Below are 25467 nucleotides of genomic sequence, written 5' to 3'. Positions count from 1 at the left end.
CTCTGGGAGAAAGTAGGACTCCCCAAAGTGGAAGCGATCACAGGCATCAGGCTCATTTTCAAGAAACTCCTTAAAACTCTCCCCAACGTCTAGTTTCTGATATTTGTCAAACTATTGGGACATAGGACAAAGTTATATCAGATGTACAACATATGGTGTCAATACTGTGCCACTCAAACACATTAGCATTTCTTAGGTTGGTGCTTCAATGACCAATTGATAGAACATCATGGGATACACTCCCTGGAGGTAATATGGGTGATTTTCCTTATGACAAAACTCCACTCAAGTGACTCTACTAGGAGATGTCTTCTGTAAATTTACCAAAGGAGCAATATGTTCTATGGAAACTTCTAGTCTTAAAACCACAAAGACATAGAAGATATTACTAAATAAAGAAGACGAAGGCTTTTATTTCTTTAGAGATGATACTCATGTCCCAGTCTGCCATCAGGGTGAAGATTCTGTCAGGTTTGTCTGGTAAGTTTATTACCACACAAGCTTCTTAGGAAATGCCTTCATTTAATTTGGTATGATTCTTGTGACTAAGCAGTAGGAATACAGATTTATTAAACAATTGGGATGTGTGTGTGGGGGACCTTAATCCAGGAACAGAAAGGCCAATGAAAGCACATGTTCAAAGAATTGCCAGGTTAACAAAGCAGATTCTGAACGACACCTCCCAGAGTTGCTCAGCAGAGTCCTGAATGAAAGCTCTCGCTATATCCCTTGATTGTGCCAGGGAAGAACAGCCTCCGTGTTGATCCCATGCCTTCTTGTCCCAGGTTCCACCAGTGCAGCTGTGAGCGTGACCAGGGACTCTGGAAATTCCAGCCAAGGTGAGCGAACCGTTCTGAGAGGAGGGTGCATGGCTCTACGTAGGTGATCGCCTTTCCAAATCCCCATCTTTTTGTCTGTTTCTTTCAGAAGCCACAACTTCCACGGAAGTCAGTGACACCAGTGTCCCAGGTGGGAATAAATGCCAGGTGTATGATTTTTGGTTGATGAAAAATGACAGTTCCGTTTTATTTCACGGACATAAGGGAAGTGCTCTTTTAGGAGCTGCAGGAGGATCAACATCGTCTCCATTTGAGACTTGGCTTGGAGTCACTTTAGGCAGACATTAGGGGTCCTCACATAGGTTGCTCGCTGAAAACTAGATGGAATGTGCAATAAGTTTTCTTTTTTCCATTTGTCATTTCAGGAATCACTACATCAGTTGGAGGGAGTACAAGCTCAAAGAGTTCTGTTTCAGTTAAATGCATAAAAATGTTACCAACGAGATGATATGCCATTGCTAGCTATTCTCTCTGGACAGTGGTTCTCAACCTGTCGGCCTTGACCCCTTTGGGGATTGAACGACCTTTCACAGGGATGGCATATCAGAAAACCTACATGTTAGATATTTATATTGTGATACACAACAGCAGCAACCTTACAGTTATAAAGTAACAATGAAATGATTTTGTGGTTGGAGGAATCACCATAACATGAAGAACTGTCATGGCATCAGGAAGTTTGAGAACCACTACTTTAAGATGATAATGGAGGTTTACTGTGATCATTATTCCTTCCCACTTTATGTCAGATACCATGGGTATCTCTTGCATGACTATATTTAGCATCTGGTGGTCCCAACATAGGGAAACCAATGACTTAACAGGAGGAGTTTAGTAATGGGGTGCCACAAATGCACAGCAAACTTTCACTAGTCATGGTTCTGGACTCCTTTGCTTTGCTCTGTCCACATGGAGACAACAAGTTGTCAGAGAAGTGCCAGAACTTCAGATGCTGCCGTTCAGCTAGGCAGTTAATGGCTTTACCCTTCATTTTACATTGTGTGATGTGATGTCTTTGGGAGAATTTTCCCCCAGCTCTATCTTTGAGTACAAATTGCCTGGATGACCACACATTATTCCATGTGAACTGCCTTTATATATTTAGAGTAAATGGTGTAACAGGTATCATGAATAATGCATCAGTAGAAGCAAGAAAATTGACTCAAGAAACACATACATTTATTCTAAACTCAAATCCTAATTTTAGGCTTGAGGGCTTGATAGATTAGACCCATCTTTCTATGATTTCAGTCACCGCAGGAGTGACTACTGGTACCCATGTAGCCCCAGGGAGTTCCTGCATGCATGATTCATGAATACAATTGGGAAATTTTGTCTCTGACCTGCAGAGGCTGATGCCTTTCCTAGGGAATGTGTGTAAATTCACAAGGCTGCACAATTTCCAAATGTTCACATCCCAAGCTCTGCCCCATCTCTGTTCAGAGGCTATAACTTTTAGAAGTTGGAGAACACACTGGAGTTAGAACAGCAACTAGTGAGTGACTCGTGTTTTGAGACTTTAGAGTTTTAGAGTGGTTGGTGGCTCTTCAGGGTCTGTAGTAGATTACAGATGAAGACAGCCAATCTCTGTAGTAGATGGCAGATGAGAGAAAAATGGTATAAGAAGGGTCCCTTATCGAAGATAAGAAACGTGAATTTATTCAAATCCATTCTGTTCTTTGGAGTGGGTAAGCATTGCTATGGTTTTTCAGTCTGGAAATGGAGGACCAACAAATGAATCTTGGTTGTATTGCCCATCAGAGCTTTCTGTGGCTTCATTCCTAAGGAGCTGAATTGAGGTTTTCTGGGAAGAAAACAGGCCAAAATGGGGGCCAGGAAGAAGGAAAACTTTCTTTTATCACACAGCTTGGAAGCCATTTGAGCACAAAGGCTTTCACCTGACTTCTAAGACATAGCACGCAGCCTGAGAACGCTACAGCATTTTGAAGTAGGGTCTCACTATGTACTTTACACTGGTCTCAGACTTTTAATTCTATCTCAGCCCACCAAGCTCTGAGATTCTTGGCTGTATCACCATACCTGACAGTCTGAGATTCCCAAAAAGAAGGTTATGGAGGGTGTCGATCCTGGAATCATCTATATTTCCTTTTCTTTGCAGCTTCTACCTCGGTAGCACCTGGAGTCACAACCAGCCCCAACATATCCCAGCCAGGTAATATGGAGAGATCCAGGGGAATCAAATGAATCCTGCAAAATTTATCTCTTCCACATGGGGTCCTCCTTGCCTGTGAATCTGTTATAACTGAAGTGAGCACAGAGAGACATGATCTGAATTGTGATTAGTGTGAGTAAAGCACTGTATTGTCATCCTCTTTGCCCTAGAAACCTCTGCAAAAGCAGCAGAAAGTCAAAACACTGAGAATAAAACAGGTCAGTATGAGAAGACCTCCAATTCCTTCATGGACTGCTGGCATTTCCTGTACCTAAAATGGGAAGAAGGGCTTTGTAGCATACGTAAGAAGCAGAAGCATCAATAAGAGACAGTGATTGCCATGCTGCAACCTTTGTAGTGGGGGCATAGGGAATTCTAGGCACAGATATTGTTGTTATTATTTCTTTGTTGATCATTCAAAAATATATATGAATATTGTGATTCTGTAGTTGATAGTCATGAGTGAAGGCACCAGAATGGAAAGGGTTTAGTTTGGCAGCAAATTTCTACCAACCATGAAAACAGAGACATGAAGATGCAGGGGGAAGACAGGAACCTGCCCCTGGCAATGCAAGTATGAGGGCCAAGGAGGGAGATTAGGAAATGCAGAAGAGTTTTGGAAAGATTTGAGCTCCAAATTTAAAGGTAGCTTCATCCTCACAACAAATGAGACCTCCTCTTAATTTTATCAGGAGAATGGCATGGCTTAGAGAAAGCGCCTCTGTTATCAGGGTGGAAATTAAAGGATGATTATTCTGATTATATATATATATAATCAGAATATATCCTAGATTGCATTAACAAAGACAAAGAGTTAGAGGCATTTAATCTTCCAAATTCTCACATATCTTATAATTTTATTTTCAGTTTTTGGTAACAGCTGTTTACCTCAGGTAAACATGTAGAAATGTTAAATTTATAAGTACCCTATCCTAGGCCAGTTTTTTTTTCCTTTTGGCAGGGTAGGATAACAGTACAAATTTGACCCTGAGCAATTTTTAATTAAAATTTGAAATTAGAATTTCAAAAATATGTCCAGCCCATATCTGTGAAGTAGAGAAACTCAATGGGCTACATGCATCTTATCTGCTTAAAGCATCAGGGAGGGATGGAACAAAATTAATGCATTTCAAGAAGTAGAAAAGAAGATAAATGTTCTTCAGATCAAAACTATGTTACTATAATTATATTCCCATGTCATGAGACCATCCTTCTCTTTACTCATGGGCCTAACTCATCAGTGTTCTTTTCCAAGAAAAATTACAATGCAACTTTATTTTTATTTTCTATATTAAATTTTGAATTCTAAAGGAAATGCCTTACAATAGTTGGATGTCAAATGCCATAACAGTACAGAGCAAGAAGACAGGTGATCTGTGTGAGCCTGGCTGTATAGCCAATTGTTTCAGCATTATAGGAATCAGTCATTTCTCCAACACCATGACACCATTCCCAAACCTTCAGAGGCTAACCTGTGTTCTGTTTTCACAGTGTGTCCAGACTCACTCCCACCAACCCCAGGTGAGTGCCCCTGACTCCAGAGCAGTTCTACAGTGGTTGTTCTTCTTGTACATTTGGTATCTGCAGTCACTCCAGGATTTGACAGGCCACAGCATGTTTCAGAATAAGCTAAGTGCATGAAACTGCCTTTTACTTGTCAAACAATGTATAATAGTTATTTTCTTGTCCACAAACAAATGCAGCCAGGCAATACATATCAGTTCTCTTGCCAGCTCTTTCATAAATTTACCTATCTTGATCAAAGGTACTTAATGGCACTGCTCTCTTAACGGCGATCATTTAACAAACTCTCCCATACAGCTTTTGGGGACATTGTTCTGGGAGAAAATTGCAGGTGTGCCTGAGTTTAATAACTCCTGAGAACTTTATTGAATTTCCACTACTTCTAAGATAATATAATGTATTTTGCAGTGAGCAATCAATAAAGAAATAGTTTTTACTTTATTTAGTGGGAAAGAAAAGATTTTAAAAATACCGTTTTCATTATGGCAGTCAGTAAAATTCATTCTAAGGGGGTAAATATGCATTCTGTGGAGAATGTAAGTTGTAGAAGTGGAATGTTATGGCAATAAGTAGACTATCACAGAGCTAATAACTTAGAGGGCTGAGCTGAGTAAGAATGTAGCTTTAATATGGGAGGCTTGGAAACCAGAATAAAGCATTGATTTTAAAAGATGACTAGCATTTAAAACAGAACACAATTAGATAATTAGACGTTAGGAAAACTGCTGTGGCTGTGGTGTAAGGAACTGACTAGACCAGAAAGGAATCTCAGCAGTTGAGTTGCTGGATGGATGAGGAGGAGGTGGATTCGCCAAGAGTAAAGAAAGGAAAGATTTAAAGTGAGGGCGAGAGAAGAGGACTTGTAGGTACTCTGAATGACAGACTGCAATTAAGGAGCAGGGCTCCTAGGAACAATTTACTCTACAAGAGAAGTCTGTGCCCAAGGCAAGAAGACAGTCTGTCACATCCATTTATGTGGGAGGTTCTTGCAGATCTGTATTCCTAGAGACAGAGCAGTGTCCTTGCTCATGAGTGTTGATGGTCTCAAACGCCTTAGAAGTCTGAGAGCCTCCCCTCAGTGTTGGATGTCATGGAGTAAAAGTCCCATTGAAAGACTAGAGACAAAGCGAGAGAAGTAAGAAGAGCTTTGAGTATGGACAGAGTTTTCCGAATGTTCAATATAAAGAATAAGTCACTTTTTTTTTTTTTTGCATGTGAAAGTTAATGGCACTTATGACAGGGAATTCAAATGATTAAGGAAATTCGGCTCTTTGGATTTGCCAATGATAATATCTTAGTACCTATTGGATTGCAGAGACAGGAAGCAGTTTATATGACAGTGAGCAGTATAGTGTACACACACACACACACACACACACACACACACACACACACACACACAAAGCATTTTGCTGGGAGCAGGTAGGTGTGATTGATCTGACTGTGGATACCCCCAATCGCCATAAGTATACCTTTAAAATCACAGGAGCGCCCCCTGCTGGTCATCTATAAATTGCAAGTGGTTGTAATTTGCAGACTTTAATTAGAACTTATCACTTTCTGTTCACAGTGTGTCATGGTCCACTGGGAGAAGAGAAATCTGTAAGCATGCAGTTCTGGTCTCTCTTAATCTAAATTTCCTTTCTAGCTCTTGGTGAAAAAAGTCTAAACATGGTTTTTATCTGCAGCCTGGGGACGTATGGATATCAAATTGCCATCAGTGTACCTGTACTGAAGAACAGGTTGTAGATTGCAAACCTAAAGAGTGTCCTTCTCCACCCACGTGCAAACATGGAGAGAAACTAAGGAAGTTTAAATCGAATGATTCCTGCTGTGAGATTGGCCACTGTGGTATGTGTCTGTAACACACCAGATGAACTAAATACACACGTTGTTTGCCCACTTAGACATTCAAGGGGGTATTTCTGAGCTAATATGTCACACATGACATTAAATAAAACCAAATTGGTTCTTCTTAAAACTTATAATTGTAATAAAGAAAAACCTGAATCAAGAGACATTAAGAGCATAAATAGGTTCAAGGGCAACGGTGCTATTCTCAGAAAAGCATAATTGGTTCATAAGTATGATCTCATCTACAATTACTACTTCATAAATAATAAAGGAGCATATTATATTTGTTTTTCAGAACCAAGAACATGTTTATTTAACAATACTGATTATGCGGTAAGGCTTTTTATCTCTATTTTATTTATGTAATCATAGGACTAGATGCAATGCTAAGCCACACCGGGGGGGGGGGAGGGTGGTTCAGTGTATAATGCTTAAAAAGGATTTTAAAAACACTTTGTTAAAGTCCAAGGATAAGTGTTTCTCTGCCCACACGATTTACATAAAACGCCTCACATAAAAAGCAACACAAACTGCCCCTTCCAAAGGAGGCGGTGCACCAGATCATTAAACGAGCCAGCAGTCAATCTCTGAACAGAATTTCCCCAGGGTCTTGCCAGATGGAGAAGACATACTGCGCAACACTCAAATCAATGAACAGAGTTCAAGTGTAATTACAACTAGAAAGATCAGATGGCCAAACTGTCAGAAATCAAACAAGAAATCTCAAGGGCTCCACCCACGAAGGAGCTTAGCCTATATCAGGCTGGGGCTGGGCCACTGAGCTCACAGTTAGGGCAGGGCTTAACTTTCGGGGATGTCAGATGATTCCCAAACTGATATCAACACTCTCAGCTTGTGTGGCCCCTACATACTTAAAACTCAAACCAAAATAGACGAAGCATGCTAAGAAACACACGGGGGGGGGGTGGGGGAGGGAGGGATGCATGAGGCAGTTCTACTTGCACAAATCAATAGCCAAGCTCAATTTTCAGTCTGATCTTTGCAACATTCCAAGTCCAAAGTAGGTGTGACTCTGTAAATTATAAAATTTCACTTTATTGGAGATTCTATGGCCTAAGGCTCTAAATCAGAGATTCTCAACCTGTGAGTTGCAACTCCTCTGGGGATAATATGACCCTCTGACAGGGGTTGTATATCAGATATTCTGCATATCAAATATTTATATCGTGATTCATAATAGTAGCAAAATTACAGTTATAAAGTAGCAGTGAAAATAATTTTATATTTGGGAGTCACCAAAACATCAGGAACTAACTGTATTAAAGGGTTGCAGCATTAGGAAATTTGAGTGCCACTGGTCTAAATTAAACATGACTTCTCAGTCTGTACTTTGAAGGTTGGGCAGAAGTTAATTACAGAATAGTTCAAAGAGCTTTGACAAACATAGAAGTAAGCCATTTTGGGAGTAATTGACATTAGCTTTACCTTAGATTTATTTATTTTTATGTATCTATATAAGTATTTGGTCTGCATCTATGCATGTGTACCGTGTGAGTTCCTGATGTCCTCAAAGGGCAGAAGAGGGAACTGAATTTCCTGGAGCTGAGATATATGTAGATGTTGAGCCTCCGTGTGGGTGTTGGGAACCCAACACTGGTCCTCTGGAAGAGCAGCCAGTACTTTTAACCACTGAGCCATCTCCGCAGCCCCTGTTAGTCCTCATTTGAAACTTTTGTATGTTATTAGTATAGGAGCATGTACAATGGCACATGTGTGATGGCTATGGGTATCTTTTAAGCATCAATTCTCTCTTCCTACAGTGGATTGCTAGGCTCCAACTCAAGTTATCCATCCATCTTTCACCAAGGGCTTTCATGTACCAAGACATCTTGTGGACCCAGGAGTCTTAATTCAATAAATCACTTCTGTGTCATTTTTTCCAACTTAGATATCTTATTTTTCTTGAAGGATGGAGCACAAAAATTGGTGAACTTCTTGCTTACCATAAAACATCCTTTCTTGAAGAATTTCCTTAGATATATACCAGTGACTATCGTGAGTTTTGTTTTGAAGATAGAGAATCTTGATGCATTCTATGTCCCCAGTGGAGAATTTTGATTTATTCACTGAAGTTGAAGATATGTGAACCACCGTTCCTTAACTGTTTACTTGACCACTGAAAGCGTCGCTTCACAGATACTAAAATCAGAAATTTCATTCACTCTTTCTCTTTTTAAAAAAGTTTTAAATAGCTAAGTTCAATTATATCTCAAGGCAAATAACTTTCTCTTCTCTCCCCCTCCCCCACTTAACTTGCAGATTGGTTCATCCTTTGATGACCCAAGCAACCCATGCCTCTCCTACACCTGCAACCCCACAGGCTTGGTGGCCGTGGTTCAGGACTGCCCAAAGCAAACATGGTGTGCAGAAGTAAGTCATGGTTTTAATATGTAAGGCCACCTCTCAAGCTCAACTCAGACCATTTTCTCCCTCCTGCTTCTTGGAAAAAGTTGGCTGTTGGCCAAAAGCTATAAGTTTGTGGTTAGTTTCTTGGATAGTTATACAAATCCACATATCAAGAGACATGTGATTCCAGAAATGTCAGCTTTTGTTGACTATATTCTTCAAACCAAAACAGGCTTTTATTTTTCCAGCCCTATAAAACTTAGCTTAATTCTATTCCTGCTTTTTGTTTGTTTGTTTGTTTTTGTTTTTTGAGACAGGGTTTCTCTGTATAGCCATAGCTGTTCTGGAACTCACTTTGTAGACCAGGCTGGCCTCGAACTCAGAAATCCTCCTGCCTCTGTCTCCCAAGTGCTGGGATTAAAGGCATGTGCCCCGCTTCGCTTAATGCTATTCTAAAAGTAGGTTATTATAAAAAATGAGCTATATTTTGTATTTCTTTTACTTTTGTGTCTGAGTGTTTACCTGTATGTGTGTATGTGCACCATGTGTGTGCTTTATACACTCAGAGGTCAGAAGGTGTAGAATCCCCTGGAAATGGAATGTGAATGGTGAATTGTGTAGCTACCATGTACACTGGGGGAAAGGGGACCTCCACAAGAACAAAAAAATTTCTGTCTCTGTCTGTCTGTCTGTGTCTGTATAAATTTAAATATGTAAATACATATTTATAAATATATTTTATATATTCACATATATATAAAACAATAATAATTAAAGAATAAGAGGTTCTGAATATAAAAGGGATGTGAGATCATGAAAAGTATTTGATAATGCTTAATTAAAATTTTAATCTTTTTGAAAACAACAATAAATAATAATAATGAAAATTATTATCATTATTATTATATTATGCAACAAGCATTCTTTAACTATTGAGCCAAATCCCCCTCATTATTTTATGAACAAAACTAAAAAACACATATTTTTCAATAAAAGCTCATGGAAAATTAATTGCTTCCTATAAAAATTCAAATTCTCTAAAATGACACATATCTGTACTATTTATATTTCTCAGCCTCCGTATTTTAGTTTCTATTACTGGGGTGAGTCCCATGATCAGAAGCAATTTGGAGAGGAATGGGATTATTAATCTTACACTGTCAGGTCACACTCCATCACTAGGGCAGTCAGGACAGGAGGAACTCAAGGCAGGAATATGAAGGCAGGAATATGAAGGCAGGAGCTGATACAGAGGCCATGGAAGGTTGCTGCTTAATAGCTTTCTTCTAATGGTTTCCCCAGGCTGCTTTCTTATATACCCCAGGACCCCCAGCCCAGGGGTGGCACTGCTTACAGTCAGTTGGGCCTTCCTATATTAATCATTTATCAAGAAAAATGCCCACAGGCTTTCCTATAGGCCAATCAAGTTGGGACTTTTTTTTTTTTTTTTAAATGAAGTTCCCTCTTCTCAAATGGTTATAGCTTGTGCCAACACATTCAATATATGTTGTTTTAAAATTATCTAATGTTTACTATTAAGTTACAACATTTCTTTCTGAATCTGTAATTTATAACATAAGCTTAAACCATTATCTTAGAATTCTAATACTCTATTTCAGTAGTTTATTTGTCTCTCACCTTAAGAGTTAGGAAGGTTTGGATTTGAAACAAAGTTTAAGTGCAGATCTTGAGTGAAAGAAGCCGGTGGCGTGTGGTGTTGTGTTACAGAATTTTTCCTTTGAAGAAAGTGAAGCATCATTTGTTTTCTGTCATATTTGCATATCCTTCTGTCTTTTCTTCCTGTCATTGCGAAGTCTCCATCTTAAACACTCAGTCTCCTGTTTATTACCAAATTCAGCTCCTTCTGCACTTGCCTAGCCCTAGAGCTGATGTCAGCATGTTTATCTCTTTTCATTTCCCTACAATATTAAGAAATGTCATAATTCATTCAGTATTAAATATTTCCAATCTTTTGTTCCTGCAGGAAGAGAGAATCTACGATTCAAATAAATGTTGCTACAAATGTAAGTTGACTTCTGTATATAGAAAAATATCTAAGTGGTTGAGAAGGTTTCCTTAAGACAGAGTGACAGATCATTAGTAGAAGGTTTGACCAGGTATGTTAAAATACAGAAATCTAGGTCACAATGTAAGCTGCCAACCGATATGCATGCAAAGGGTGTTACAGTTATTTATTGTCAGTAGATTGGAAAAAAATAATGACCAGTTATATTTAAAAGAGAATATTATTTTATTCTTGTGTAAAAAAACCCATAAAAACAACAACAACAACAACAACAAAACAACAGACTTCTTTTCTATCCTAACACCAGCAATCTGTGTTGTAAATCTGTGTAGTCGAAAACAAGGTTATGTAATCCACAATAAGAAAATGCTTGTCAGCAATAGCTCATCCTCCTCTCTCTGCTCTGACTGCCCTTGGCCCCTCTTTCTTCACAGTGGGGACTGAGGTGGATGGCCCCCTTCATAGCATGGGGAAGTAGCTGACACATCTTTTCCCATTGGTTAAGATAAAGGACAACGCCTCGTGATTGTCAAAATGTTAAATCTCCATCCTTGGTCTGGTTTGCTCTTTGCTTTAGGTAAGAATGACTGCAGGACTACCCCTGTGAACGTGACCGTTAAGTACAACGGTTGCAGGAAGAGGGTCGAGATGGCAAGATGCGTAGGAGAGTGCAAAAGGACCGTCAAGTGAGTTACCCTGGGAATGTGTACTCTGCATTCACTCAGTTTGTCATGCATGAACTGCCTGATTAGGACACAATGAAAAATATATAAAATCCTAAGATCCAAGGGCCAGAAGTAAGCATTTTAGCCTTAGGTTATTCTTAGGCCATTTTCTAAAGATGCTTATCCTGCTGTGAAAATAAAGGAATGGCATTACTCAAGTCATTTTAAAGTTGAATTTTACAATGGCACTATATGATTTTTAATATAAAAGTTTACATGAGATTAATGTCGTGAGAATAATTATAACTTGGTATTGATTTAAAAATCCCTTATTTACATTTTTGCACCCTAATGTTCCCATTATGCAGCTACAACTCTTTCTTCTAATCTCGTTTTCATCTCAAGTGCCGGTTGTCACTGATCTGCATCAGAATTTTTTTGTAGCTGGAAGGGATTCAAGATCTAGAAGAAGAGCAGAGTTAAGCCATTTAGGGAAGCCATTAGAATGCAAGCATTGGTGTCAGGATATGTAGCGTTTGCAAATATTTTGAAGCGTTTCTCACTGAATTCCTCTCTTTTAGGTACAATTATGAGACCTTTCAATTGGAGAATTCCTGCTCTTGCTGCCGTGAGGAAAACTATGAGTTCAGGGACATTACACTTGACTGTTCTGACGGCAGAACCATCCCTTACAGATACAGGCACACTACCACCTGCTCTTGTCGGGACCAGTGTGAACAGTCTAAAGCCAGTTAATGCCCTTGTTGCCTTTCCAGTTGTTGTTATTCTAGAAGGATAGAAAAAGAATCATTAAAGAATGAGAATGGATGTGTGTGAGTTTGTCTTCTTCAAAAGGCGAGGCTCACCATGAGGCATGGTTGTCCTTGTTCTGTTATTGATGCTGGCTGGAAAATAAATGCCATGGTGCAAGGACTTGGTGAAGACGTGGATTTGTTGACACAGTGTGAATTCTGCGATTAACAGAGAACGCCAGTCAGTCACAGCTCTCAGTGTCCTCAGGCCAGCGCTCTGTTTCATTCCCTCTCTCCTCTTGATACTTAATAACAATGTACTCTCCCTTCCTTTCCATGTCCCTGTCCCAGCTGAACCACCACTCTCCCTGTGCCATATCACCCTCTTCTGGGACATTGTGACTTCCTAATTGTTCCCAAGAGTTTCATATCATTTCTACTCTTGCTTCCCCATGCATTTTTCTAGCTATTTCCACACCATTTGAAATCCATAATTGGCCCTTTGTGAATAGTTTCATTTTGTGGACTCCAACTTTTGTTATTGCATCTTATTCCTCCTTTCATTCAGTTCATATTTGGATACATTGTATCAACATAGGCAAGCATAACAAGGGATATATATCTTATTCCAAGCACTTTGGCACCACTTTTAGAGGTTATGGGTCATTATCTCTAAATTACTAAAGTTAAACCATAAGAAACTGAAATAAACTCAGCAGATATAAAAGTTCATTTTTTGTCTAGCTGCTGTTTCTCCTCCTCCTCCTCTTCCTCCTCCTCTTCCTCCTCCTCCTCCTCATCCCCCTCTTCCTCTTCCTTCTTTCTTTCTTGTTCTATCATTTTTAACTTGCCTCTTTCTTCTACCTTGATGGCTCAAAGGAATCCCCTCTATTTCATAGTATCTCAATATTAATGCAGTAAACAAGAGAGAGGAATGGGAAGTGGGGAGTGATTGATGTTTTTCCTTTGAGGACAAGACCTAGAAGTTGTACACATTCTTTCACAAACACATGAGTCGGTAAAAATACAGAGTCAAAGCTGCTTGTGGAATCATACATGATGATTCTAAATGAAGGTCTAACATTTAGTACTTTTGTAAAACTATGCAATTAGGAACTTCCCCCCAACGTCCACTTCAGTAGATGATTAATCAATGAGTCAAATTAATTAATGCAAGCAAATACTTGGAGCTTGCTAGTACAAGTGCACCTTGAAACATCATTAAACTATGATTATTATTAGAGTGCTGTGGTGTAGGTCTATATACTCTTCCCCAAATAATGTATTTATTTCATACATGTTGAGAATACACCAGAAGAGCATTTTTGGCTGTTACCCTCTTTGGAGATTGCCTCATTGTGTGGTTCTCCCTTTGTGGGAAAGAGTAGCACCCAGTGATTGATGGGTGTCAGTAAAAAGGACCGATTCTCTAATCACAAGAAGAGACCATGACCTCCCTACAGTGGTGGCAGATGCCTCCACTGAGAGGTCCAGTGCCTTGATTTCTTCCTGTATTCAGTCTTGCTCCCTTCTTGCCTGAGTCTGCTTTCCAAGAGCATTCTGAATAAAGACATCTTATAAAAATATTGACTTTAGCGTCTTCTCTGAGGTAACTTAATCTGAATTGTATATGCATCATTCTCTAGAACTCTTCAAATGGCTGTGCTATTGAAGTCTGAAGATTGATTGTGGAAAGATGCAGTCATTGGCCCATTCAGTCTTTGCTAGTCTTTGATAGCTGGAATGAACTACAGGAGGAGCCTTCTTCCACTCTAGTAACTTATAATCCTCCCCTGGCTTTCCTTAAAAAATACACAGTTTTCTGTATGTGAAGCACACTGTTTTAATGTTCTGAGATCACAAGATTCATGAAATAAGTAAATTATTAAAACTCAAAAATCTAAAATTATGATTTGGGAGTATTCCTTTGGAACTATTTTTATTTTAATGTCTTTCTCTCCACCTTTAACCATGCCAACATTATCAACCTCTCATTATCCACATCTGTGCACTTCAAAGACCTATACACACTTCTGATTACAGTCACCTCTAAAGCCTATTTGTCTGCCATTGTTATTCTAAATTGCAATTGCTTTCTAAAGAAGAATTTGCATCTATGTTTAATAACTCTATTCCCAACATCTAGAGGAGGATCTAGCATATTGTTGGCAATAAAGAATCTTTTATTGAAAATTGGTAGTGAAACTTAACAATGAAAGCCAGATAATAAATTCAGCGACTTACACTTTTTCCCTTAAAACACTGGCATATATACCTGTGTGTTCATATTGAGGATTAGAATTAATAGCAACAGATAATTTTATCGAAATATCTGCTCACTGAAAACTGTTCATGGAAAATTGCATGCAGCCTGACTATCCCTTCTATGCTAAACTAGATCCTTGGAACAAATAAAAGGAAGATGAAAATATATTGACCAAGGAAGCTGAGAAAGATTGCTCAGCGGTCACTATCCCTACAGAGCCATCCATCTAAACTTAAACAGTCATTCATACAAAAGGTACATCATTAAGAAAATAGGCAGAAGACTGTGTGTTTCTCTCTCTCTCTCTCTCTCTCTCTCTTGTGTGTGTGTGTGTGTGTGAGAGAGAGAGAGAGAGAGAGAGAGAGAGAGAGAGAGAGAGAGAGAGAGAGAGAATGAATCATTGAACTAGGCAGGAAATACAGGGTTGCCTACATTACCTATTCTCAGAATCAAATTGCCTGGAGAAACATGTTCTGCATCTGCCAAGAGAAGAGGTATTAAACTGTATTAGTTACTTGCCTATAACTGTGTCAAACAGCACAAGCAAATCAATTTATAGGAGGGAGGATTTCTTTGGAGCTTACAGTTCCAGAGAGATAAACATCCGTTACCTCTTGGCAGAGAAGCTTGACAGTAGTCAGACACGTTAGATGATGAAGGGAGCTGAAAAAAAATCACATCTTAAACTGCATTGAGAAAGCAAAGAACAAACAGAATGGAGTATGGCTTTAAAATCTCAAAGCCCACCCACAGTGACCTACTTACCCCAACAAGTCTACCTCCTACACCTCCCCAGACAACACCACTAAATGGGGACCAGGCATTAAAATAATCAAGACTTTAGGGACATTATCAGTCAATCCTCATAAATAAAGGCCTTGGGCTTAAAACCCAACAGCAGACCTGCTATGCTGAAACATGGTGTCAGAAAATGGCCCAAATCTATGGTTCTAAGATGTTTTCTTTCCCAAGGAGTGAGACCCTAGAAGTTGGATAACAGGTGACCAAAGGGCTTCCCTCCCAAAATCCCTCCAACATCAGGCAGAGAGCAGAGAGCAAGATTCTAGCAAAAAAAAAAAAAAAAAAGCATCTCTTCTAAACAGCAGTACCTGATTGGCTGGCATTATCTATGCCAGCAAACCTTGCTCTCTCAGGCAGTCCTCAATTAGGTCCTCCTGTAGGGGATGCTCTTGCAGCTGCAGGGCCTGGTATTTACATAGAGACAGCCCTGCAGTTCCTATCATACAACCTTCAAGTGTTATCAGTCTGTCCTTGTTAATTTTCTCTTATTATGATAGACTACCCTACCCAAAGCAACTTTAAGGAGAAAGGATTAATTTTAGCTGTCCTAGCCAGTTTTATGTCAAGTTGACACATGTTAGAGTCATCTGAGAGAAGGGAACCTCAATTGAGAAAATGTTTCCCTAAGATCCAATTCTAGCCAATTTCTTAACTAGTAATTGATGGGGAGAGGATCCAGCCCATTGTGGGTGATTTTATCCCTGGTCTGGTAATCCTGGGTTTTTAAAAAAAAAAAAAAAAAACAGACTGCATAAGCTCTGAGGAGCAGAGCAGGCCAGTGAGCACCACCCCCTCCATGAGCTCTGATCAGCTCCTTCCTCCAGGTTCCTGCCTTGTTTGAGATCCTGTCCTGACTTCCTTCAATGGTGGACTACAATATAGAAATGGAAGCCAAATGAACCCTTTCCTTCCAACTTGCCTTTGGTCACGGTGTTTCTTAGCAGCAACAGGAAGCCCAACTATGACAATAGATCACAGTACCATAATATATAGCCCACTGTGACAGGACAGTTATGGCAGTAAATGTTTGAACGTACAGGTCCCATTGTCTCCATAGTCAGGAACCAGTGAACAATGAATGCCTGTGCTCGGTCTAGGTTCTCCTTTTTTATATAGTCCAGGGACTGCTGCTACCTGTAACGAGTGGATTTTTCCTCTTCAATTAATGTAGTCAATATAATTCTCCACAGGAATGCAGAGAGGCTCCACTCCCAGGTGATTCTAGATCTCATTGGGTTGACAGTTGAGCTTAAGCACTATGCAGACTCTGGGTTCCTAGCCCACCAAGAACAGTACTGCACTGGGCAGGTCCAAGTGTAGCATAATTATATTATTCTATCTATCCCATACACAAAACACACAATTCTGGTATTTGTTTTCAAGCTATACGCCTAGATTGGGCAGGTTTTGAGCTATTCTAACTTAACACAACCCACCATATGTCTCGTTACTTGCTGTTTCTCCTGGCCATGTGCTTATGGTCTAGCTCCTCTCATGGTGAACTCCTCCACTCTTGCTCTTTTTCTTCTTTTTGGTCTTTCTTGAGACCTCTCACTGGATCCTCAAGCTTGCCTTTCTCTAGTGTCCAATAAGAGGCTTTAACTGTTAATTAACCAATTAACTCAGGGAGGAAGTTTTATACAACAAAAGGTGCTGTGTGTGAGAATGTGAGAATTTGCTCATCATGGGGCAATCAGAGCTTGGGAAACAGTATTTAGCATTTGAATACATAGCAGTACCAGACCAACCCCAATACCAAGGCTCACACCACTCTTCCCTGCCTAGCTGTAACCTCCCCAGCCTGAAACCTGTTTGCTCAGGTTTCACTGAAGTGTTAGAGAGCATGGGGCGGAGCTTGCCGCCCTATCTTTCTGCCATTCCCAGTTGCTCAGGATTGTACAAGACACTCCCAAATCATGAGACCATTGCTGCTGTCCTTGGTTGTCTGCTTCCTGAGTGAACAATAAGTCCCCGTGCCATAGACAACTTAGGACACAGGCCCAGAGACTGCTAAACTGGAACTGGTCTGAAGGACTAACAACTTTCATAGTATAGAAAGGTGATATGTAAGCTTCGAAAAGCGGAACAAAAGGACAGTCGTATCCAGCTATGATGCCTATGATCCATAACAATGGCCTGGGCAGCATGGCATGATAACCCAAAGGATGCAGTTATGGAATTCACGTCCTAGTAACAACCAACAGCTCTGTAATTGGACTTTAGGCATGTCCAACAAGAAGGAAAACATGGCTCTCACTGGAAACCAAGCTAACTACCACAAAGATGGTGAAGGCATGGGTCTTGCAGGAGAAGCACCACTTTATTAAATCACTGTAATTCCTCATGACAGTCTAAATACTCTTCCTATACACACAGAGAAGTGCAGTTCCCCCTTATCCAAAAAAAAAAAAAAAAGCCTCTTTGCAAGAGATGGAAATCATCTCAGAAAACCTCTACCTATCCAAAAGTAGAGTTGTGGGACCTACTCATAACTACCACCGTCGATAGCACTACCGTCCTGCACCTAAAACTTAGTGATGATTGCAAAAGAGGATGTGGAAAGATTGTTAAGAGCTAGAGGAACACAGAGTTGACTGTGAGATTGTGTCTTTCGGTAATGTCATAAGCGACACCCATAAAGCCTCACTAGTGGGGCCGCTTAAACCTGAGTTTAATGAGGAGAGCACCAGTAGACCCAATAATGTAGAGAGGGGAAATGTTTACAAGGCATTAACCCTACCTACAGATCTATAGGCAACTAAGAAATGCTGGTATCAGGAAAAAAGGCCTTCTCCAGGGATGAGAGCACTATAACTGGTTATCCTGCATCAAATGGTCAGCTCAGAAAACATGCACACATGTAACCTTATACAGATTGAGCAGGTTCTGTTTATATATTTTGAAACACACATGTATGTGTATGTATGGAATTGAGCTCATGTTTAACAGTTTGAGGAAATTCCTCATCTTCCAAAATGGAGTTGCAATTTTACATCCCCCTCACACACACACACACACACACACACACACACACACACACGCACACTGACATTGCTTCTCTATATCCTTGTTGACATAATCACTATCTCCTAACAGGTTATTTAACATCTTTTTTTTCAAATTCTTTCTCTTACGTATGGAATAGAACTAATGAAAGGATCTATATTTGCTAGCCTATTGCTTTGAAAATCCTCTCATTCGCAACTTGCCATTCTGCCAGTCTTCAGTACTGAGTTTCTCTGCAGCTCTAGAAACAGGTTTGCAAGCTGCAGACTTGCAGATGTTGACCCAACAAAATGGCACTTGTAGGGGATAAGAAGATGACTGCCTCTGATAGCAAGGATCTCCAAGTTTGGCTAGAGACTTGTTGAAAATGAGCTGGTCATGAAGAAAGGTTCAGAGAAGCATTTGAAATGTTTCTTGTGAAATGAAAAGGCAAAAGTGACAAACATTGAAATCGGTTTGTTTGCGCTCCTCCTATGATGGTGCGGGGGGAGGGGGGAAGTTGGCACTGTCTTAAAGGAGCTTTATGAGAATAGAAAAAAAATCAGTTAACTGCGTTCCTTCATCGTATCCCATATTTGCTCTCAGTACTGGGGATCAAACCCAACACCTCACATATTCTAGGCAAGTAGTCTAGCCCCCAGGAGTTTCTCTGTAGACAGGACTACAGCCCCGTGACACCAGGTCAGTTTTACAAGATGGAATAATTTGTCTTTGAAATTACCTTTGTCCATTTTATAGTTTTGGTTTTGAGCCTAGCCTTTCATGGCTGAGCCATCTCTCCATCCCTATTTGTGTCCATTTTAATTTTACTGTTAGGATTATTGGTCAGTAACATAGATGAAATTCTATAGCTAATTTAGACTGTTCTTAATTACCAAAAGCGAATTTCTTCCAGTAAACATAGGAATCCGAATTTTCAAGGAAATACACTTGAAGACTATTCCTGTAGAGGAGAAATAATTGAGCAATGCTGACTATATTTATCATTAGTCAAGATATAACACCAATGCCTGCATGCGCAAAGATAATGAAATTCTCTGTTCTGGAGACTTCCTATGCAAATTCTAGCCACATGTAATGAATTCTTTGACTACCCTTGTTTTCTTCGCTGTCCTTTTTGTCTATTCTCTTCCACTTAAAACCACATTGACTAACATGCAACAATTGATAGCTCATTAATACACTTATGGGGTTCAGAATGATATTTAAAGCATTCCACAAGCATTCACTGACTTAACCCAGTCTTTCCTCATCCACCCTCACTTAAACACTTCCTGATGTCCCTGTCTGGGTACAGATCTATCTATTCCACAGCTACTGCTACTCTCCCCAGTATCTTAAGGTAGTTAATATCTATCTTTAGCCATAAAAGATGATAAAATATCCCCTTGCAGTCTTTAGCAAGTCTACCTGAGAGGGGTCATAGGTTAACCTTCCATATAACATTGCCCACCATTGCCACCATTAAGCCTATGTGGCTTGGCTGTGAGAACCAAGCTTCCATATTGTTACTGAGATCTGCCTTTTTTTTTTCCTTCCAGTTTGAGCTTGTGTTCTCCTTCTCTACAGTCTAACTCTTCTTGGCAATGCACCGAATAGCAGCACGACAAAATGATGCTATGCTGTACCTCTCATCAGCCCATCCTCACCTGTTACTTCTTACCATTCCTTACTTCTTACTTAATCCTGCCTTGATTTCCAAACATTCTTGGGCCCTTCTAGGAAATGGGTTATAGGAGCATGGGGCTTTGGCTGCACTTCCTTGCTTGTACTTTACTGTTCAGGGCAACAGCTTCTCCTCAAAGAATGTTCAGCAGATTTCATTGATGTTACCGAGTGTTCAGCATCATGGGAAGCATCGTCCATCAATTTTCCTTGAAATGCACTGAGTGGCTCTGTGACAACCCATGAACTCGGTTCAGTCATGTGTGGATTTGTCTTTCTGTACAGTTAGAATTACATCTAATGAAACTAAAAATTTAGATCTTGGCAATGCCAAAGCCTTTAGGAGGCATCAGCTGTGCATTTTTTTTTTCTGAGGCCTATCAGGAAGATACCCACCCCATGCTTTGAACACCCCAAGAGCCTGTACTACACACACAGGAAGATCTCTGGGAGGAATGGTGTGAGATGATGTCACACAAGAAGTCTAATACCTGATTACACGGGGCAAAAGGCAAGCAGCTTGGTTTCATTTGAGTAGCATTAGAAGTCAACGAATACTCTCCAAAGAGACAAAGGTTGGCTTTTTGATTGGATCTGTACGAAGTAGGCTGATTAGTGCTTAGTGACAATAATATGTAGTTTTATAATACACTGGGGAGTAAACCTTATACAAGTCACCAATAGTTTAGACGCAGAGTAAGAGAATGAATGTCAGTAGGATATAAGCTGACCCCATATTGTATACGAGGTTAGCCCAAGTGCAATGTGTGACATATCATGTCTTTGGATGGAGTACTTGCTGATTTTGTGTGTCAACTTGACATGAGCTAGAGTCTTCAAAGTGAAAGAGTCTCAGTTGAGAAAACGTCTCCATGAGATCCAGCTGTAAGGTATTCTCTCAATTAGTGAACAATAAGGTAGGGCATAGCCCATGGTGGGTAGTGCCATCCGTGTGCAAGTATGTCACAGCAGTAGAAACACTAAGAAAGATGAAAACGCTGGTAAAGCAAAGCCAGACCAAAAGCACATTCTCTTTCATCTAAATCCTTTTAGTTAATTCAGTGGCCCTTAAATATAAATTCTATGGTCAACTAAGGCAAGAGTATATATTTCATACATATGCAGACAGAGAAACAAAAGTTAATATAAAGTTAATATAAATAAAAATATATACTTTCTGTATATTTTTGCTAGTGATATTAATACTGGGCATTCTATCTCTATTGACATGGTTTGTGGTTAAAAGGTTATCCAAAGAAGTCATTGACGTTATTACTAATATTTCATATTTCATTTGGCTGAAAAGTCATGTATCCTGTTTTTTTTTGTTCTGAAATCATGTCCTCTTGTAAAATACAAGCTCATCCATTAGAAAGTATGAAGGAATAGACTCCATACTGAATCTTTCAATAATTATTCCCCAAACATCTGCTATTCTAGGCCTTGGAAATATCAAACATATATTAGTAGCATACAATGTTATTATATATATGTATATGTATAATCAAATATACAACACTGTTAATATATACATATATATGTATAATATGCTGAATGTGAGTTATAAGTGCATATAAATCTCTACATAGAGTTCACAGATTGTCCTGTGGGGGATATAAAGAGCAATCATAAAAGAGCACAGCCTAAAGGTTCAAAGCATGGCCATCTATGTATCTGGCAGAGAGGTATCTTCCCGTGATACTTGAAAGGAAGGCCTTTCTGAGGGTGAGAATGAGAAAAAGCCCTGCCTTTGAAGTCAGAGTTGAAAAGCACTCTAGTAGAAGAAACATCCAAATCAAGAGCCTGTACTACACACACAGGAAGATCTCTGGGAGGAATGGTGTGAGATGATGTCACACAAGAAGTCTAATACCTGATTACACGGGGCAAAAGGCAAGCAGCTTGGTTTCATTTGAGTAGCATTAGAAGTCAACGAATACTCTCCAAAGAGACAAAGGTTGGCTTTTTGATTGGATCTGTACGAAGTAGGCTGATTATGGTAAATGCTTGCTTGAAAGTAGAACTGAAACCACCATTATTGTCAGTAGCTACACATCCTGTATGGGAGGCAGGTGGCAAAATGGTCCCAGCCCTTCCACCCCTTCACGAATAGCCTCTGCTACATGAAGTCTGTTTGAATCCTTGAGTCTGGAGCTTAAATGGAGACCTACTCTGGAGGGACAAGCAGAGACCTCAAAATAGAACTAGATGGTTGGATGATTGCCCTTCTTCTCTTGAGACTCTGTCCATTCTATGACCAAATCTAGACTAGCCTCCTGAAGGATGAGCACCACCACATGCATGTTTCCATGATGGCTGAGCCCCCAAAGTCATCATCACAGGTGAAGCCTCAAATGGGTGAAATTATACTCATGTATTTAGTCCCAACCAGCTCACAGAAGTCCCAAACAGCCACCTGTGCTCTACATCATTGTGGAAAGCAATAAATGCTATAGTGTTCCAAGCTGCTAACACTGGAGGTGTTTCATAATGCAGCCAAGGCCAAGCAATGATCAGCAGTTCATAGCAGGAAAAATAAAAGTGCTTAGTGACAATAATATGTAGTTTTATAATACACTGGGGAGTAAACCTTATACAAGTCACCAATAGTTTAGACACAGAGTAAGAGAATCACTAAAAATATCTTTGTAGTATCATTTATTATGATGTGTCATTTGTAGAGTAGTGGTTAACCAGTTTACAGATTTATCCACAATGACAACAAAAATGCCCCCGAATATAGGTGATACTTCCCCTTCTTGTTGTCACGGTTTCCTAGGAAACATCTTTTAGAAAAACCCAAGATGTGAAGTTAAGAAATATGTACTACAAACACTTAAAAAAACAAAGATAGCTTACATTTTTTCTTGTTTTCTTTTTCTTTTTTTTTAAATTAGAAGCATCAGTATTAAATTGGCATTTACTTTCTCATTCCTTATGTGCAAAACTCTCTATGAATTTACATAGTCATGCAGGCATCTTGTCGAGAAAGTGTAGAGAGAATCTCTTTTTTTTTTTTGAGGTGAAAAAAAATTTAATGCTTGAATTAAGGGGTGTTACAGGCTCAATCACTACTAATTAAGACTATGAAATTTAAAATTTCCCAAGTTCTTAAACGGAGATAAATCCATACCTCAAAACCAAATGAGTTCTCCATTATTTTGCAGATACTATTTGAAGTCATGTACAACTACATCAAGTATCACAATGTTTATTGATAGATACAAGTATATAAAATCAGGGCATGAACATGACTTGATAAATTAAGTAGACTTAATCTCAATACTATAATAAGAGGGACCAATTCAAATTCTCACCATTTGTTTCACACCCACAAAAACCACTTCAAGGGCATTAATGATCTCTCAAACTGATCAGTTTTGTGCAAGTAAACCATGTTTCTTTTAAAAAGACTTGTGCACTTGCCCAGGCTCAAGGATTTTAAAATCTAGCACATAAAGCCCATTACTAGAGGTAGAAATACAGGCAATATACTATTACGGCAACAACCATCAATTACAGTTAAGAATTTTTCTGTAACAACCAAATGGATAATCAAATATTGCAACAACTCAAGTATTACTGAGCAAAGTGCATCTCTACAGTATTCAGTGTTGCTATTCAGTTTTCTAACTTAAAACAGCCTATGGTAACTGGCAGCAAAGAAGGTCCTTGCAATAGACTGCCTCTGCTTGAGAACTTAGGATGTAATTATTGCATGCTGCTAATATTCTATCTAAACATTAAGGATACTCCTAAAGTATTTGATGGTAGACTATGATTAAGACATCACACTACAAAAACCTTATGCAGAAGGAACCTTACTGACGTGCTTCTGCTTTAAATATTGTGAAAAAACGTTACAGCGGAATGAATTTTCGCAGTGGTTAGGTCAAATGCAGTTACATCATAGCAACAGTATGTTTTGCACAATTTAAGGCTTTGGCTGGTTCTTTAGTCAGCTTCTTCCTCTGATTCTTCTTCTTCAGCAGTTTCTAGCCAGGTTAGCCACTGATTCACCTGGAACAAAGCCTTGCCTTTTCCTGGAAACTCTTGAGTTATGTCTTCCTTCCAAGCTAAGAAAGCTTCCTCTTCAATAATTTCCATGTCATAGAAATGAACAAAAAATCGAAGTAACATGCCTTTTGGGAAGCTGCTGTTGTAACAGTGCACCTGCAAAGCATACAGGGCACTGACCTGTAGATCCACATGATCATGAAGAAATTTCTGCATCACTGGCTTAAAAGAGAGCAGCAGCTGTTTTTCCTGCTCTAACTGCTCTTTGGAAGGAGCAGAGGAAGAATCTGTCTCATCGCTGGGTGGGCTGACTTCACTAGAAATGTACTGTAAGAAGCTGGTCATTAAGATGTTCACAAATCCTTTATCTACATGAAGTTTGGGAGAGATGTTATCTTTAATCCATTTATATATAGTTTGAGGGGATGGATCCAGCTTAATTTGCTTCAATAGTTCCTTCTCCAATTTAAGGAGTGGGAATAAGAAACTCAATCCCTTTCCTTCCAAAATCTCCAACATTCGATCCTTATTCTGATCAATTTCTGGCAGCATTTTCTGCATATTGACCTTGCTTTGTTGAAAAAGTTCGGTTAACCACTCTCGGTCTCTTATAAGCATCACCTGCCAATAAAAAAACCTATGGCCAATGAGCTGAGGCAGGAAATAGGAAGTGGAACACTGGCAGGAAGAGAGAAGATTCGGGAAAATATTGAGAGGTGTGAGAGATTCCCTTAAGAATGCTGAAGAGAAGGTCATAAACCAACAGGTAGCTGAACTTGTTCGTATTCACAATGAACTTGGACGCATGAAGCTGAGGAGAGGTAACTAACCATGTGGAAGACAGAATAGTTTGAATGGGTTAAATAGGTTGTGAGTGAGTTAGGGAATGAGCCAAAGCTTGTGACCTAGGCATTTAGTAATAAATAGTCTCAGAGTCATCATTCTGGGAGCAGGGGATGAGAGGAAAAAATGGATTTATTACACACACACACACACACACACACACACACACACACACACACACATCTGTATACTGCTAGCTTTGTCTCTCATTTGTCTAAAAGCTGCATCGGTTAGGGGATTATGTAAGCCTTTGTCTTCAAGCCCCAGTTTCAACTAACAAGAAAAATGTCTTCTTGAGGAAGATTCTTCTCCTAAGTGATACAAAACGATTCTAAGATATCTCTCTACCCCAAGAACCATGGAAATATTAAACCTTTCAAATTCATGAGAAAGATATGCCAAAGAACTCACACTGGCCATTCAGAAGCCAATATGAGCATCAAAATAACAACTATTTAAATGCATTAAAACACATCGATGTATTTGATGTGAATACAAAATAAAATATGATATAAAAAATGTGAAAAAAACATACCCATGAATTTATAGTGTTACTAGAAAGAAAAGAAAAATTCTTTGGTCACCTTTAGGAAAGTGTTGGTGCATCTGATGTTTTAATTCAGAGGGACTGAGACAGCTCATGAAGCATCCACAGTGGACTGAAGTGGA

The 25467-nt window shown here is 39.4% G+C and overlaps 1 protein-coding gene and 1 pseudogene across 1 annotated transcript in view; one reads left to right on the top strand and one right to left on the bottom strand.

The window, feature by feature from the left end:
- Muc19 (mucin 19, oligomeric) overlaps nucleotides 1-12204 on the top strand; it is a 92631-nt gene extending 80427 nt beyond the window's left edge. The window contains 9 exon segments of the mRNA XM_085831916.1: nucleotides 2959-3012; nucleotides 4504-4533; nucleotides 6107-6138; nucleotides 6225-6387; nucleotides 6686-6723; nucleotides 8671-8781; nucleotides 10742-10781; nucleotides 11361-11469; nucleotides 12030-12204. Of these exon segments, the coding sequence (XP_085688042.1) occupies nucleotides 2959-3012; nucleotides 4504-4533; nucleotides 6107-6138; nucleotides 6225-6387; nucleotides 6686-6723; nucleotides 8671-8781; nucleotides 10742-10781; nucleotides 11361-11469; nucleotides 12030-12204 (752 nt within the window).
- An 11001-nt stretch (nucleotides 12205-23205) lies between these two features.
- On the bottom strand, nucleotides 23206-24555 carry LOC147000716 (eukaryotic translation initiation factor 4 gamma 2 pseudogene; annotated as a pseudogene).
- Nucleotides 24556-25467: the final 912 nt, after the last annotated feature.

Source organism: Mus caroli, unplaced genomic scaffold, assembly GCF_978045245.1.
Source record: "Mus caroli unplaced genomic scaffold, Mus_caroli_1 scaffold_16, whole genome shotgun sequence".
NCBI classification, from domain to species: domain Eukaryota; kingdom Metazoa; phylum Chordata; class Mammalia; order Rodentia; family Muridae; genus Mus; species Mus caroli.
This window is presented reverse-complemented; position numbering and strand designations above follow the sequence as displayed.